Source organism: Geotrypetes seraphini, chromosome 5 (assembly GCF_902459505.1).
Source record: "Geotrypetes seraphini chromosome 5, aGeoSer1.1, whole genome shotgun sequence".
Taxonomy (NCBI): Eukaryota; Metazoa; Chordata; class Amphibia; order Gymnophiona; family Dermophiidae; genus Geotrypetes; species Geotrypetes seraphini.
Genome location: NC_047088.1, coordinates 258,626,845 through 258,643,481, shown reverse-complemented (window position 1 = coordinate 258,643,481; position 16,637 = coordinate 258,626,845). Strand labels below are relative to the sequence as shown.

The window sequence follows — 16,637 nt, the reverse complement described above, 5'->3', positions numbered from 1 at the left end:
TAATTGCACCTTGCATGTCCTGTGCCTTATCTGGAAGCCTTCCCTCTGACGTTGCAATGTCAGAGAGGCGGCTTCCGGTTCAGGCGCAGGACGCGCGTAGGAGCCGCTGCCCGTGGCTTTGTGCACTGAATCAGTTAGGAAGAGGGAGCTGGCTCGAAGATAATGCCGCATCAATCACACCGTGGACCGGCGGTTGAAGAACACTGTTTTGGGCCTGATGCACGTGCTGACCCTGTGGACCGGCAGGAAATTTTTGTGGACCGGCACTGGTCCATGGACCAGTGGTTGAAGAACACTGGGCTAAGTCGTGGGCCAGACCCCGCCCATCTCTACCCAATCTCCACCCTAGACCTCACCCCATAATAGTACGAATTGCACCTTGCATGTCCTGTGCCTTATCTGGAAGCCTTCCCTCTGACGTTGCAACGTCAGAGAGGCGGCTTCCGGTTCAGGCGCAGGACGCGCGTAGGAGCCGCTGCCCGTGGCTTTGTGCACTGAATCAGTTAGGAAGAGGGAGCTGGCTCGAAGATAACGTCGCATCGATCGCACCGTGGACCGGCGGTTGAAGAACACAGTTTTGGGCCTGATGCACGTGCTGACCCTGTGGACCGGCAGGAAATTTCTGTGGACCGGCACTGGTCCATGGATCGGTGGTTGAAGAACACTGTTCTAGAGGACTGTCCAGGTGCCTGGATGGATTTCCAAAACCCAGAAGTTCATCCAGGTTTTGGAAAGCCTCAAGCTTGGGGCCTCCAAGCATGCACACATGTGACATGTGCATGTGATGTCATTGCGCCGGATCTGCACATGCTCAGAGGCCCTCTGGACACAGCCCCAAGTCCCAAGAAGAGACAAGGTTCGTGTGGGGGCAGGGCAGAACGGGGCGGGGCCATGTGTCCTCTTTTTTTTTTTTTACCGAGGAAATCTGGTAACTCTAGATAACCAGCTATCTCCCACTGAATATTAAATGCTATTTAACCAGCCAGAAGCCCAGTTATGGAATGCTTTACCCTCTTTTCTCAGAGGAGAACAAAATCTGGATAGATTTAAGAGCTCCTTGAAGACGCTTTTCAAATTTAAACCTTTAATTGAATAATGTTTCTTTTTAAAGAAGCATCAACCATAGGAGGCTCCAGACATTCCCCCTAATAACCAATTTGTTTTCCCCATATTTGCTTCTTTCCTATAATTACTGTAGTTCTACCCTTGTTAGTCAGTAATTTATTTGGTTTATGTTGCAATTTTTGTAATATTTCACCCTGGTTTTTTAAATGTGCATCGCTTAGAAGTATTATAAGCGATATTATCAAATTTTAAATAAACCTGAAAAACTACTCATATTTTCAGTTCATTTTTTCTTGACTGCTTTCCAAACCCTGGCCCATCTTGCTAGCAAAATCCTCTATGAATTCAAACTAATGGAAAAGAAGCTGTTGCATAGCACTTTCTCTGAACTCCTGCCTTGCTCTGACCTTGGTGCTTCGCTCTACTTACAAGAATTGCAGGGTGATGCCAGTTCTCTTCAGGTTTGCTATGATAATGTCCAGCTGGTCCATGCTGAAGGGGCTGCTGAGATCTGTGAACACTGCAATGTTCAGCCTTTCGTACTTCTTCCCCCTGCAAAAGAGACTCCAGCAATGAACAATTACAGTCAGACCCTGACCAAAGAACATGCTCTCTGGGGTTCTCAGCATTTCACAAAAATAGCCCAGAATGGAGCGATAATGTTTTCTCTACTGTAATTCACCCATCTCAAGATGCTCTGGTTTCCAAAATCTTATTCTGCCCTATGCTAGGCATGTGGAAATATGTGACGACAGCTTGGAAAGCCTTCAATACTAGAGTCCTGTGGGTTTGTGATCATCTGAAGAAAGCCACAAAGCTTCTGTAAATGTGATAACAAAGTTTAGGAGTTTTAGCAAATTAGATACGGATCAGATGCATATCGGGCTCTGCGGCACAAGGGAATGGCAGCAGAAAACCACACTGACTTGTGTCTTTTCCACTAGCCACAGGCTGCAGCAGTACAGACAGAGCGGGGACAAGATGCATATTCCTTTAGAGAGTGCTTGAGGAAAGGATTTGAATATCATCAAGAATTTAGGCAGTAGTGGATACAGGCTGAATGTGGATTCAGTGGCATAGTAAGGGGCGATGGTGCCCCCCTTGCGCACCTACTCCTTCCATGCCCCCAACCTCTAAATTTTCACCAGTGCAAGTGGCTTCTCCAGCATGCTCCTCATGCCAGCGTTGGATTTCCCTCTGACGTCACTTCCTGGCTCCGTGACCTAGAAATGATTCAGAGGGGAACCAGGCTGGGGCGAGCAACTGGCAGGAGAAGTTGCTCACGCTAGTGAGGGTCTACAGAGGTATGGGATGGCATGACGTGGTGTGATGGAGAGGTGCTGGAGCCTCCACCAACATAGCATCTGGGGCTGTCTACCCCCCACCCACCCCTTACTATGTCAATGTGTGGATATAATATTCAATATGATGTGCAGGTCAAAAACAAAATGTGAACAAAAAGCCAATCAGGGTCTTCGGCCCCTCCCACTACATCCCAAGATGCACTGGTAGGGGGAAGCCCCGTCATTTGCAGCACGCGGGCCCTGTAGACAGGAAGGAGTGAGCATCCCTCTTGCGTTTGATCTTCTGAAGGTACTGGAGGGGGGTTCCGGGGATGTGGGAAGGGGACCCAAGAATGTTGGGGGGGATGTTAGGGGGGGCGCAGAAATGTCATGTCATGTCGGGAGAAGGTCCAGGATGTCGGGAGAATGTGAGGGATGTCAGGGGGAATATGTGGAGGATGTCGGGGATGTCAAAGGGAGATCTAAGATGTCAGGGGAGGCAGGGTGTAGGGCTCCACAGCTCAGCTGATTCTAGCAGGGGGAATCCCCATCAGCTGAGCCACCAGAAATCCCCAAAACCAGCAGCTCATCTGATGGAGATTCCTTCAGCTGCGATCAGCTGATGGGAAGCCTACGAGGGGGTTTGGGTTTTTTTTGCTCTTTGGGTGGTGGGAGGGGGTCGTGACCACTGGGGGAGTAAGGGGGGGTCATGCCTTTAATCCTCCAGTTGTCTTCTTGTCAGTTTGGGCAGCTTTGTGGAACTTAGACACAACTCAAACAGGTCTAACTGCCGGTGTCTAAGTTTTGTTATGGCTGAGGTACGTCCAGGTTGAAGCCCACCCATAACGCCCCTCCCAACATGTCCCTTTGCTCCCTGGATGCACAGCAGCTTAGAAGTGCTGCTGCACGTCCAGAAAGTTGGTCTCGATTATCGGCACTTGGACGTCCAAGTGCCGACTTAGGCTGATTTTTGAACGTTTTAAAGTCATAACAATATTCTCATCAAGATAATGGTTTAGCATGGCAGCAGCAATGACTTACACCCAGCCACACAAGGACCGTATTGGTAACGGTGAGGCAAATGGGAGTACCAGCAACTATAAACAGTGAAGGTTTTGGGGTTTTTTTTAAATTTCTTTATTCATTTTTTCATATTACAACAAGTGTATCAGAAAAATACATATAATCTTATAAACACACACTTGATTTTCCTTCATGAATACTTTAAGTACAATATATCATATTTATATTCATATTTTTATAATGTTTTAGATAATATGTAAATCATTTAATGTCTGACAAATATAAATAAAATAAAAAAGCCCCCCCCCAGCTCTCCCTTCCTATTTCAGAAAATCTAACCTAATACTTCAAAATGCATTAATTAATTCATACATATTATTTTAACAGTGAAGGTTTTGTCACAGGATTAGCTGTTTCTCGGTAAGAAATGCCTCCTCATCCCTCTGGGGAACCAGATTACTTCAAAAGGGAACCACATCTGCTCAGTCACTAGACCAGTGTTTCTCAACTTGGTCCTGGAAAACTCCCTTTTCAGGATATCCACAATGAATAAAACAAAAGAAAAAAAAAACTGCAGATATGATGTACAAGATGTAAAACTAATCTTTATTAAGATTCAATGTAGCATTAAAAAAAAAAAAATATATATATATATATATATATATATTAAAAAAATGGTCCTCGGGTGTGAGTCCACAGGACCAGACACGGTCCATGTTTCGGAAAACACTTCTTCCTCAGGGCTCCGGAATACGATGTGACTACCCAGAGAACCTGACAAACCAAATAAAGCCTGCAAGGCACGTGAATCCTCTAGTCAAGTGCTTGCGGACAATAAAACTTGATTTGCATACACTGCCTCCATTATATGCAGATTTCTTTCATGCATTTTCATTGTGGATATCCTGAAAACCTGGCAAGGAGGTACTCCAGGACTGTGCTGTTCAGACTGATGTTACAAAAAAAGCAAAACCTCCCAAACCCCAAGAAATGGAACTGGATAAGGGGGAGAGACAAGACGAGAATGATAAATCTACTCTAAGAACAACCTGATAATAAATTTCGAGTGTTCGGGAGAGCCCTCAGTCACACAGCCACCATTTTCCGCTCTGTCAATCCAAGCTGTGTCGGATGATTTGGGGGTCACAGCGCAGTCCAGCTGTTCCTGAAGAAGGGGGTGTTCACCCCCGAAACGGAGTCCCGTCGGACGAACTTGACATCTGCTGGCTGTCTTTTTCCACAGAGAAGCTAAGTACTTCCAGTTGGTCTTTTGCTCTGTTGGATATGGACGCTTGATATTTATACTTTGGCCCCCTGGATAAGGGGTAGAGACAATTTTAGTGAATGGTAGTGTGGTTTTTTGATTTATATATATATATTTTCACACTCAGCACTGTTGGGTGCACTTTCATCACTTAAATTAGCACGGAGAGAGCCCGGGGATGTTTCACAGTTAACACTCTTCTGGGTGTAAGCCAGTGACAGCCATTACTTCTGGGAGTTTCCAGCGGGTGGCTGTGTGACTGAGGGCTCTCCCGAACACTCAAAATTTATTATCAGGTTGTTCTTAGAGTAGATTTACCATTCTCGTCTTGTCTCTCCCCCTTATCCAGTTCCATTTCTTGGGGTTTGGGAGGTTTTGCTTTTTTTGTGATTTTTCATCTCCCATTTATTTTCGGGTTTTGCTATTTTTCTACAAACTGATGTTACGGCATCCACAAAAGGCTGATGACCCCCAACCTAGACTTCTAAGGTAAAAAATCTGAGAAACGCTTTCAGTATTCCAACTTAACTACCTCTCAGCCACCAAGCAAGTGCAAATCACTAAATTACTTACAGGGTCTCCTTCTGCAGAAGGTCCATGCAAACTATGAGAGCATCCAGGACTGTGGGAGTTAAGGACTTCACCAGAGATTGTGCTGTCATTTTAATCTGTTTCTTAAACTAGCAGTTATGACAGAAGTGAAGCAGAAGATGCTAAAGACTGCAACAAGAGCTCAGGACTGGGGATCACAAGGGGGGCCTTGACCTGAAACAAGTCACATCATTTTCCAAGATTTGATAGCTGGCATCTCTCACCGTGTAATATGCTGTACGGATTTTACATTTATTTTTAAAATGTATACACTACTAAACTGCACAGAAGCGTAATAGCACTTAATTCAAAAAAACATATGGAGACTTCCAACACAAACACCCACCCACCCACCCCAGGCACTCCGCTCATCGGGTCTCTCTTAACTTTACCCTTCTCCTCTCTGGCCCACTCAACTCTGTCCTGTCTGCTTTTGCTGCACCGTATGCCTGGAACAAACTGCCTGACTCGTACATCAAACTCCGTCCCTGGCAGTATTCAAAGCCAGACTCAAAGCACACTTCTTTGAAGCCGTTTTCAATTCAAAACACCAACCCACCTTCTGAGCACCAATATCTGTCTTATCATTCCCTCTGTAAATCCCTCACCTGAGCACTGTGTATGGATGGTGGTCCATTTGAATTTGGCTAGGAGACTGAGCTATTTGGGTGGGGAGGAGGATGGGGGGTGTTCTTTGTCGTTGGGGAGTTTTTCTTTTTGTACACTATGCTCCTGATATAACAGCTTCCATATGTGAGAGGGGGAGGGATGATGGATGGACTTCTCCAGGGCTCATAAGAGCCAAGGGCCCTGGTGTGCTTTGCTCCTGCTTCTAGACTCAGGTCTGTCAGTGGGGAATGGTTGGGTAGGTGATTTTTCCATATTATTTATAAAAACTGATGATGACTGTTTTCCTCTGCTTTGAATGTTGTTCCATTGTTTCTTTCTTGATTTTGATATGTTTAGTAAGTTTATGATTGTTTTGCTATTGTCATCAATAAAATTGTTTGAACATAAATTGCTTTGAGTATCAGGCAGGGCATCCAAATGCAAGTATTTGGGCACATTTTTTAAACTTATGCAGCTCTAACCAAACTGCTCTGATGACCCTAACTCAGTGCTACTGGCCAGCCAGGAGAGCAGCTCCATGCAGGCAATGTTGACCAATTCCAAAGAGAACCACAGCCCAGGTGCTCATTTCAGACTTTCTTTGCTGCCAAGGGCAAAACAGCAGAGAGGTTAAAAATCTGCTGGAAATGAAAGCCGGTTGATTCTCATCAGCAAGACAGAAAGCGGAGTCAAATAAGTCAACAAGAACTTGAAGCACCCGGCCTGGAGAAGGCAGAAACGCAACCCTGACACTGGCATCAGAAAGGATACAGTCAGCTTGCTGAGAACCTGTCGTGATCACAGTTTGAATGTCTTCCAACAGATAAAAGTCTGGCATCATCAGGTGTCTGTGCACGGTGATGTTCTGATACTGATCTCTTTGGCTCAGGGCATTGTCCGTGCCATCAGTGCCAAACAGTACCACCGCTATTTCATCCTTGCTCTCGGCAAACACCTGCAAGGGAATACAAACCCGCAGCTACAGTGACAACAAGACACACAGAGGCAGTGGCATACGAGGAGGGGGCGTTCTGTTCCAGGTGCCATCTTGATGAGGGTGCAGACATCCCCTCTCCTTCCCCGCCTCCCCCTCACTGTCACGCATGCACATCGCTTCCCTTCCCCCCATTACCTCTGTAATGTTCCTGGCACGAGCCGTATCCCCCAACCTGCTGTCACACTAGCATCGGCTCTTCCTCCGATGTCATTTCCTGGACCGGCTCTTAGAAGTGACACCAGAGGAAGAGCTGACGCTAGCCCAACAGCAGCTTGGGGGTTGCTGCTTGTGCCAGGAATGTTACAGAGGTACGAGGGAAGGGAAGGAGGGGGTGGGAAAGGAGGTGTGGAGGTGGAGGGGCGCCACTGCCCCAGGCAACAAATGCTAACAATATACCATTTTATACTACTTTTACCCACCCCTCCAAAAAAAACAAGGTGGTTTACATTTATCATCTTCTATAATAAAACCCTAAGCGTGCATGCGCACTTAGGAGGCCATGATCCCTGCTGCTGCGCTGTGTGCTTCTGTGGCCACATTCCATTGCAGTGCATGGGGCGGCTTGCAGTGCATGAAGCGGCTTGCGGCGCATGCAGTGGTTTGAGCGGCAGCGAGAGCAACAGCAGGAGGGTGCCTGGACGAAGCGGATAGGGTGCGGGTGCTTCGAGGCGTCGGGCTGCTACTGCTGCACAGGGAAGTGGAGGGGGAGAGGGAAAAGGGGCTGTTTTTGGGGGGAAGGGGTGTGCTGGGGGGCAGGCAGCAATCTTGGTTTGCTCGGGGGGCCAGAGAGAGAGACAGACAAGGGGCCAGGGAAAGAGACAGACAGACAGACAAGGGACCAGGGAGAGACAAAGACAGAAAGAATGACAAACAGACAGGGGGCCAGAAAGACAGACACAGACAGTGGCCAAGGAGCAAGCGAGAGAGAAAGAAAGAAAGACAGACAGACAGGGGGCCAGGGAGAGACACAGACAGAAAGAATTACAGACAGTCATGGGGTCAGAGAGACAGACAGACAGACAGCCAGTGGCCAAAGAGAGACAAAGAAAAAAAGACAGACAGACAGCGGCCAAGGAGACAGAGAGACAGAAAGAAAGAAAGAAAGAAAGACAGACACATCTATTCTAGCACCCGTTAATGTAACGGGCTTAAAGACTAGTTTCTAAATAAAATCCCAAAATAAAGTCTTTTTTTTTAATTAATTCTTTTTTTTTTTTATCATTAAATGTTTATTAAAAGATTTTGAGTATAAAATTATACACACCAGAAATTGCATAGCAGAAACAACAGAGGTGCAAACAAGCATACAAAACCACAACCAGAGATCTATAAGTCTCATCATGCTCCCCCAACAATACAATCATCAAAGAGTGCTCCCACCCCTACCAACAATCCCCCAGTAGAAAGCAGTAACCCTAACTCCACTATATCCCCCCACCCCCCCGCACTACCACTAACAAAGAGGGACTCCCTGTTGGTTCTGCAGGAGAGTCCCCCCATCCACCATCCCCCCCCCCCCGAAAGAAGCTTAAAACAAAGATTCGATTTTTTCAAGGATTCGTGTCCAAGTCCGTGTGTAAGTATAATAGTAACCATGACGCTTTGCAATAGACAGTTCCATTTGATAAATAAATTGAAGCTTAAGAGTCCAATCCAGTTGAGTAGGTGCCAGTTCCTGCTTCCAATGAGCAGCAATCAAGCACTTGGCAGCCGCCAAACCCCAGCGTCGAAGTTTGGTTTGCCAGGAATATAAACACACATTATAAAGGCCCAACAAGCATCCCTGTGGAGAAAAGGGCAATAAAATTTGTAACAATTGTGATAAACATCCCACGACCTTCCTCCAATAAGGCTGTAGGATAGGGCAGTCCCACCAAATATGCAAAAAAGTCCCCGAAGCCAACCCACATCTCCAACACAATACCGAAGCACCAGGGAACATTCGATGTAGTCGCTCCGGCGTGTAGTACCACCGAATGACCACTTTATAGGCATTTTCCTTAATAAGTGCACAAGAGGATGCCTTGCCTACTTCTGTAGTGATCAGTGCCCACTCCCCAACCGAGAAGGTACAACCCAGATCCACCTCCCAAGCCCGCTGGTAGAGAGCCGGGAAAGAAAAGGAGCCCCGAATATATTGGTAAAGAACAGAAACCGGTTTAGGAAGGCCCCTAAGTGTGACCCACAAGTGAGCCAAGGGATCTAGAGACTGAATAGGCTCCCGATCCCACTTCTGGGAGTGAAGAAAATGACGTATCTGAGAATAGGCTAGAAAATCTCCTTTGGGCAAGGCAGCACTGATTCTGAAGGTTTCAAAAGACACCAGGACCCCCTTCTGAAGCACATCCCTAAAGGTGTGTAGCCCCAACTGCGCCCAGCGCACAAAAACAGAACTCTCCCCACCGGCCGGGAACATGGGCTCCTCCCGCATCGCACCAAGCACCGATGGGACCACCCCACCCCCCCAACGCTTTCGAGTGACACACCACACTTTCACTAGATGGTCCAAAAACGGATTCCCCGGAACCGCCACCGTCCGGCCCCCCATGGACGAGGACCAAAGCCAATGTTTCAAGCAGGGACGACCCACAAAATGCTGCTCCATGCGTACCGCCAATTTAAAGTCCGCTATTTCCCAATCCAATAGGAGCCGCAGCTGAGCAGCCCGGTAATACCAGAACAAATTCGGCACCGCCCGCCCCCCTTTGTCCCTGGCCGCCCACAATGCAGCTCTGGAAATACGAGGGGATCTCCCCTGCCAAATAAACCGAAAGAACAAAGTGTGCAACTGTTTCAACACCAATTTGGGAACCGAAATCGGTAACGTTTGAAAGAGAAAAAGCAAGCGGGGTAAAATATTCATTTTTAAAACTGCAATGCGACCCCACCAAGACAACCAAAACCCATTCCAGCGTTGTATATCAGTCCGGATTTGGTGAATAATCCGAGCGTAATTAGCTGTATATAATTGGGATAAATCAACCGGTAAACGAATCCCCAAATAGCGGATAACCCCAGGAGCCCAGCGAAAGGGAAACCGGGCAGCTAATCTACGCTGATCCTCAGCCCCTAAATTTACACTCAACAGTTCCGATTTATCCATATTCACCGTAAACCCCGAAACCCTCCCATAGTCCAACAAAAGATCCACCAAAATAGGTAACGAGACCTCCGGTTCTCGGACATACAATAACACATCATCGGCAAACAGTGCTAATCGATGTTCCATATCCCCAATCATCACCCCTAATAAATCACCATGTTCCCTAATACGAATGGCCAGAGGTTCCATAGAGAGAGCAAACAACAGAGGAGACAAAGGGCATCCCTGTCTAGTGCCTCTCCCTATGGAAAAAAACTCGCTATAAACCCCATTTGCACGCACTGTGGCTCTGGGGGCCGCATAGAAGGCTTGCACCCAGGCCAAAAAAGAAGCTCCCAACCCCATCCGAGTCATCACTTCCCACAAGAACTCCCAGTCAACCTGATCGAAAGCCTTCTCCGCATCAATTGCCAAAAAGGCAATCTTGGCAGAAGACCTCTGTGCCGCCCACATGAGATGTAACGTTCGTCTAATATTATCACCAACCTGCCGCCTTTGAACAAAACCCGATTGATCCAAGTGCACCAGAGAGGGCAGAACCCGGCCCAAGCGAAGCGCCAAGACCTTTGCTAAAATTTTTGCATCCGTATTCAATAAGGAGATCGGTCGATATGACCCACACCCAGTAGGATCCCTACCCGGTTTAAGCAGGACTGTGATCCCAGCCTCTCCCATAGTAGAGGGCAACGATGAACCTCCCCGTATCCCATTCGCAACTCTAACCAACAGCGGAGCGAGAATCTCCCGAAAAAGTTTATAAAACTGATTAGTATACCCATCCAGGCCAGGCGATTTCCCCAACTTCAAATTAGCAATGACTCCCAGGACCTCTCCCAATTCAATAGGTTCATTAAGCATATCTCTATCCACGTCCGAAAGCCGAGGAAGCCGCAACTCCGAGAGATATCCCTCCAGAGCCATTGCATCTCGCCCCCCGGATTTCTGATACAAATCAGAATAAAATTTAAGGAAGACCGCGCTAATAGCCGAATCTGAACGATGTACCGTACCCCGCGGATCCCTTATCTCTGTAATAGCTGCTCTCGCTTGCTTCAGCTTAATAAGCCGAGCCAGTCGAGATCCCGGGGTATTATTATACTCATAAACCGTTTGACTCAAACGCTCTCTCAAAAACTCATATTCCCCCATCTGCAATAAAGAAAGTTCCGCCCTTACCCTAAGAAGATGCTCATACACCAAGGGGTCCTGGTGTCTCTGATGCTGCCTCCCCAACCGCTCTAACTGTTCATGCAATGCCAATGAACGTTGTGCCCGTTGACGCTTACGACGAGCCCCCCACTTAATGAAAATACCCCGCACCACCACCTTCAGGGCATCCCACAAAGTCGCATCGCTAACCGTGTTATTATCATTAATCTGGAGGTACTGGTCTACCGCCTCATTCACCTCCCGAACCACCACAGGATCTTTCAATAAAGACTCATTGAGTCTCCAGAAACGCCGTCCCTCCCCAGCCCAGTAACCCGTACAGGCCACCCATACTGGCGCATGGTCAGAAATTTGAATAGCTCCTATTTCAGCTTGTCGAATCCCCCCCCACGAATTTCGATGGGTCCATAGCCCGTCTATACGTGCATACGATTTATGTGCATGTGAGTAATGAGTATAGGAACGCTGTGTGGGATGAGACAACCTCCAGCAGTCCACCAAGCCCAGAGAAGAGAACAATGACAGTAAAGCCCGTCTAGCAGCCCTAGACGGAGAGCGAGTCCCGCCTACAGAATGATCCAAAACAACATCTGGTGTAACATTAAAGTCCCCCCCAAGGTACACAGACCCCTTCACCAACCCAACCAGATCCGCTTTAAGAGACCCAAAATAGCTGGCCTGATCTGTATTGGGGCCATACAGATTGAGAAGAGTTATGGTGCGACCCTGTAACGTAGCCACAAGGGCTAAACATCGCCCTGCACCATCACGATAAACTTGATTAACCACCAGCCCCAAGCCCTTGCGCACTAATATAGCCAAGCCCCCCACCTTCTTCCCTGGAGTCGCCCCCTGGTGAGTCCAAATCTGATCATAAAGGGGGGAACGTAAGACAGCCACATCTCGAGGCCTCAAATGTGTTTCCTGAAGTAAACAAACATCCCATTGCAGTCGAGCCAGTTCTTTACATACAATACTACGCTTACCCGGGCTATTAAGCCCATTAACATTCCACGAACCTATAGTGAAAAGCTTCTCCTCCCCCCTCCCCCCCCCCTCCCCACCCTAACCCCCCCAGACCCCCCCCCCCTCCCCCCTCCCCCATGCTGCCTCGAACCCTTAGTTCCAGGATTCGCCAGCGCGGAGAAAGTGCAAACCTCCCCTACAGGCAATCATCACCCCTCCACTATGTCCAAGAAACTCCCAAAGAATACCTCCACACCTTGTCACCATGTGCCACTCCACACCCCCCCCCTTGTATTCAACTCCCAGTCCTTCCCCCCACTCACCCAACCCCCAGCAGACCAACCGTAACACACAACACAGTCCAAACCCAAACAGCCAGGTAACTAAACCACCCATCAACCACGCTTTGAAATATTACATGCAAAATTGGCAATACTACCAGACAACCTTAGCACTATTACATGCTAAATCGGCAATATTACTGGTAACATATTGGACAGCACAAAGCTATCAGAAATCTCCAGTCCAATAAAGCAGAGGGCTAGCTATAGCCTCCAGCTCCACCAGAAAGTTCCAAGAAGTCCACTCCGAACCAGCCAAGGCAAAGCCTGGTATCAAGGCTAACCAGAAAAAGAGGAAACCGGTGTGTTCAGGACTGGGGCTTCGCTGACTTCTTGCCCGAGCGCAGTACAGTGCTCCAAGGCTCACTCTGCGCAGATGTAGAAGCCACCGCCGGAGGCCGGTCTGCATCCAGTAGATTCCCACAGCCCAGGGCTCGCATCTCCGCCCAGGCTTCCGACACCGTGCTCACACGTCTAGAAGAACCATTAATAGTCAGCCACATGCCGAAGGGAAAGAGCCAACGGTATCTATGGCCCCCAGAGCGCAACACTTGCGTGACTTCATGAAACGCTCTCCGCTTCTGCAAAGTAGTCCAAGCCAGGTCCTGAAACACTCCCACAGCCAAATCATTCCACCGGAGAGCAGACTGTCGACGGCCAGCCAGCAAAATTCTTTCCTTTAGGGTGAACTCCCCAAAGCAAGCGATGATATCCCGGGTGCCCTGGGCTCGGGCAGTTCCCAGACTACGATGGGCACGTACCAGCACAATGGTCTCCGGTACATCCGCCCCGTCAGCTCGCAGCAGGTGTTCACAAAAAGCTCTAACCACCGCTTTACAGTCTCTGTAAGCCTCAGTTTCAGGGATTCCCTTAAAGCGCAGATTGCTGCGCCGAGAGCGATTTTCAAGGTCCTCCACTTGATTCTGTAGGTCCCGGAGCTCGTTAGATATGCGGCCAGTAACATCCTTGGTTGTAGACACCTCCGCAGTAAGAGTGGCCACGTGGTCTTCAGAAGCCGAGACTCGGGCTCCCAATGCACTGACCTCAGATTTCAGCTCCATTATTGCAGCTCTGACATCCCCCCTCACTCCAACGATTTCTGCCTTCAAGTCTTTGAACCAGTCCGTTATTGATTTCGGGGGCAGCTCTCCAGCATCCCCCATCTGCTCTGGCAGGCCCTCATCCTCCGACTCGGAGGGAATCGCCGATCCGGCCGCCATCTTTTTTTTCTCCCCCCCGCTGCTCGCCGCCTCCAAGCCCGATTTCTCGGGCGGATCTCCAAAAAATTTAAATTTTTCGAGGCGCTTGCGAGTCGCCATGGAAAGGGGACCCCGGATCACCCACAAAGTGGCCGAAACTCCTCTCTTTGGAAGCGCTCAGCGCGCAGTGCAGCAAAAGCCCGACGGAGCTTCTGCTTTAAGCTGCCATTCGGCGAGATGACGTCACTTCCTCGGCCTTTTTTAATTAATTCTTTATTCCTTTTTTAATCATTCAACAAGTGTACAAGAAAAATCATACATAGTCTCAGAAACAACACTTGATAAATCCATCAAGACAATAACAATTGTATATATATAAACCTATAACCCACCCTCCCTCCCAACACTATTTTGCTTAATTCATTTTACCCTCTCATAAAGTATACAAGAATTATAAGAAACAACACTTAGTTAAACACTTGAAAAACTTATCATTATCCTCTATTAACTTAAAAGAAATCCTTACCCTACCCTCCCTCCATCCCTATTATTAATTTTATTTCAACATTTTATCCAAACAATCCCTCCCCCCTCCCTTCCTTACATGGTGTATCTTCAAAAGAAAAATGTATTGATTAGAAATACTCCCAGGAACAAAAAGATGTGTCCAACATGGCCGCCTTTTGCCTATATGGCTGCGTCAGGGCCAAGCAAGTGAAAAACACTTCAAAAACACCAAACCTGCAAATACAAATGTGCCTGGCTCCTTGAAGACTAGCAATGAAGCACTCAACTACTATGTCACTGTGCAAACTGTGTGGTGACTGCAAATTTTTTTTTTCTTAAATCAAGGACCAGACTACACTGAAACCTATCTGAAAAGTTTGTTTATTGTGTTTTTAAGGTTTCCAGGTCTCGCTGCGTCTTGTCAGGTAGAACCGACGTTTCAGCCGTCGTGCCGTGGCTTTCTTCAGGGTGTGCTGTGAGGTCTGCAGGTTGTCTTTATATAGTGGGGCCTCAAACCCGATTGGTTGGGGCTTGAGGCGAATGGGACAAGAAAGTCCATTGGTCACCAATTTGAATTTTGGTGGGAAAGTCAGTTGGTCTCTTTTTCCTATAGACCAGGGGTGTCAAAGTCCCTCCTGGAGGGCCGCAATTCAGTGGGGTTTTCAGGATTTCCCCAATGAATATGCATGAGATCTATTAGCATACAATGAAAGCATTGCATGCAAATAGATCTCATGCATATTCATTGGGGAAATCCTGAAAACCTGACTGGATTGCGGCCCTCCAGAAGGGACTTTGACACCCCTGCTATAGATGAAGCGAGACCCGGAAACCTACGATAAGCATGATGCCAGCTGCAGAAACCCTGAGAGAGCAAATATGAACGTTAATAACCCTTCCTTATTAATTTGGCCACCTCACTTATGAGAGAACTGTTTCAAACCTCTATTATTTGTCTTTCCTTTCTCTGGAGCCAAGGTAGCGAGTTGTGCTGTCCCTTAGCACAATAAGCCATCCTGGGTGTTTTTTTATAACACGAAGGAACTGTGCATGCCTGTAGCATTACGGTACTTTTTTCTCATATTACGCTTTTTGCTGATCGGCAACTTTTTGTGCCCTAACGTTTTCATAAAGATGCTAGACTACCTTGTATTTTGCCTCTTATTTGTCTGAGCAATTTCTTTAATTTTGGAACATACCACGAGCTAACATCTGACACAGGCAATTTGGCAAAACATGGTCTTTTTAATAAGTTCTGCTCTTTCACACCAGTGTTTGAGGCCCATCATGCTTTAATTCAAACCAGCATTTGCACAAACAGCAGCTGCAAAGGACGCACCTTGAGGGGATAATTTCATGAACTTCTTTATCAGGGTCCAACCAGAAAAAAAGGGCTTTTAGGAAATTTATCCTAGGGGTTATCCACTTATAAAGTAAACAGGAAGAATCTTTGTATCCAAATAGCCCCAAAATAGGTGACTCCCCGGACTTCCTACATAGGTGCCCTGTTATAGAACTGCCCTTAAATGAGCATACAGGTAGTCCCCAGGTTAAGAACGAGTTATGGTTTCAAAGCCTTAAATTGGATTTCTATGTAGCTCAGAACTTGTAGATTTTAAGATTCTTGCTGCTTAACCTCTGCTCCCAGCTGACAAAGGGGCCAACTGTCCCTACCAGGGTTCCCTCCAAGGCAGTAGTCCCCAACGCTGTCCTGGAGGACCACTAGCCAGTCGGGCTTTCGAGATAGCCCTCATGAATATGCATGGAGCAGATCTGCATTCCTATCATCTTCATTACATGCAAATCTCTTTCATGCATATTCATGAGGGCTATCCTGAAAACCTGACTGGCTGGTTGTCCTCCAGGACAGGGTTGGGAACCACTGCTCTAAGGTACAGCATGCACAACCACACACTGTTCTTAATGTGGCCGTGCACCATTCCTGAATCTGCCGCAGGAGAAGTGGAGGAGTCTAGGCCACTGGAAATACTGCTCAGTGAAATCAAATGAAGCCACAACCACGTTCACATTCCAGAGCTCATATTGTGATGTCATAATGCCTCATTCCACCAATGCCTAAGAGCCAACTTCACCAGTGATGTCACAATGACTTGATTATTCCCATACAGGCAGTCCCCAGGTTAAGAACGAGTTACTTCTTAAGTCGGATTTGTATGTAACTCAGAACTGGTGGATTTTAAGATTCTGCTCCCAGCAGACAAAAGGGCCAACTGTTCCTACCAGTGTTCCCTCTAAGATACAGAAAGCCCAACCACACACTGTTCTTAATGTGGCCATGCATCATTCCTGAATCTTTGTAGGAGTCTAGGCCACTGGAAATACCGCTCAATGAAATCAAATGAAGCCACAACCACGTTCACATTCCAGAGCTCATATTGTGATGTCATAATGCCTCATTCCACCAATGCCTAAGAGCCAACTTCACCAGTGATGTCACAATGACTTGATTATTCCCATACAGGCAGTCCCCAGGTTAAGAACGAGTTACTTCTTAAGTC

General features: G+C 47.4%; 1 protein-coding gene across 3 annotated transcripts in view; it reads right to left on the bottom strand.

Annotated features, from left to right (window-relative positions):
• XRCC5 (X-ray repair cross complementing 5) overlaps positions 1-16,637 on the bottom strand; it is a 168,891-nt gene that overhangs the window by 140,837 nt on the left and 11,417 nt on the right. For all 3 annotated transcript variants that reach the window (XM_033946083.1, XM_033946082.1, XM_033946084.1), the window contains exons 3-5: positions 6,607-6,790; positions 5,209-5,257; positions 1,495-1,617 (exon numbers count right to left, since the gene is read on the bottom strand). In XM_033946083.1, coding sequence (XP_033801974.1) covers positions 1,495-1,617; positions 5,209-5,257; positions 6,607-6,790 — 356 coding nt within the window. The remainder of the gene's footprint in view (positions 1-1,494; positions 1,618-5,208; positions 5,258-6,606; positions 6,791-16,637) is intronic.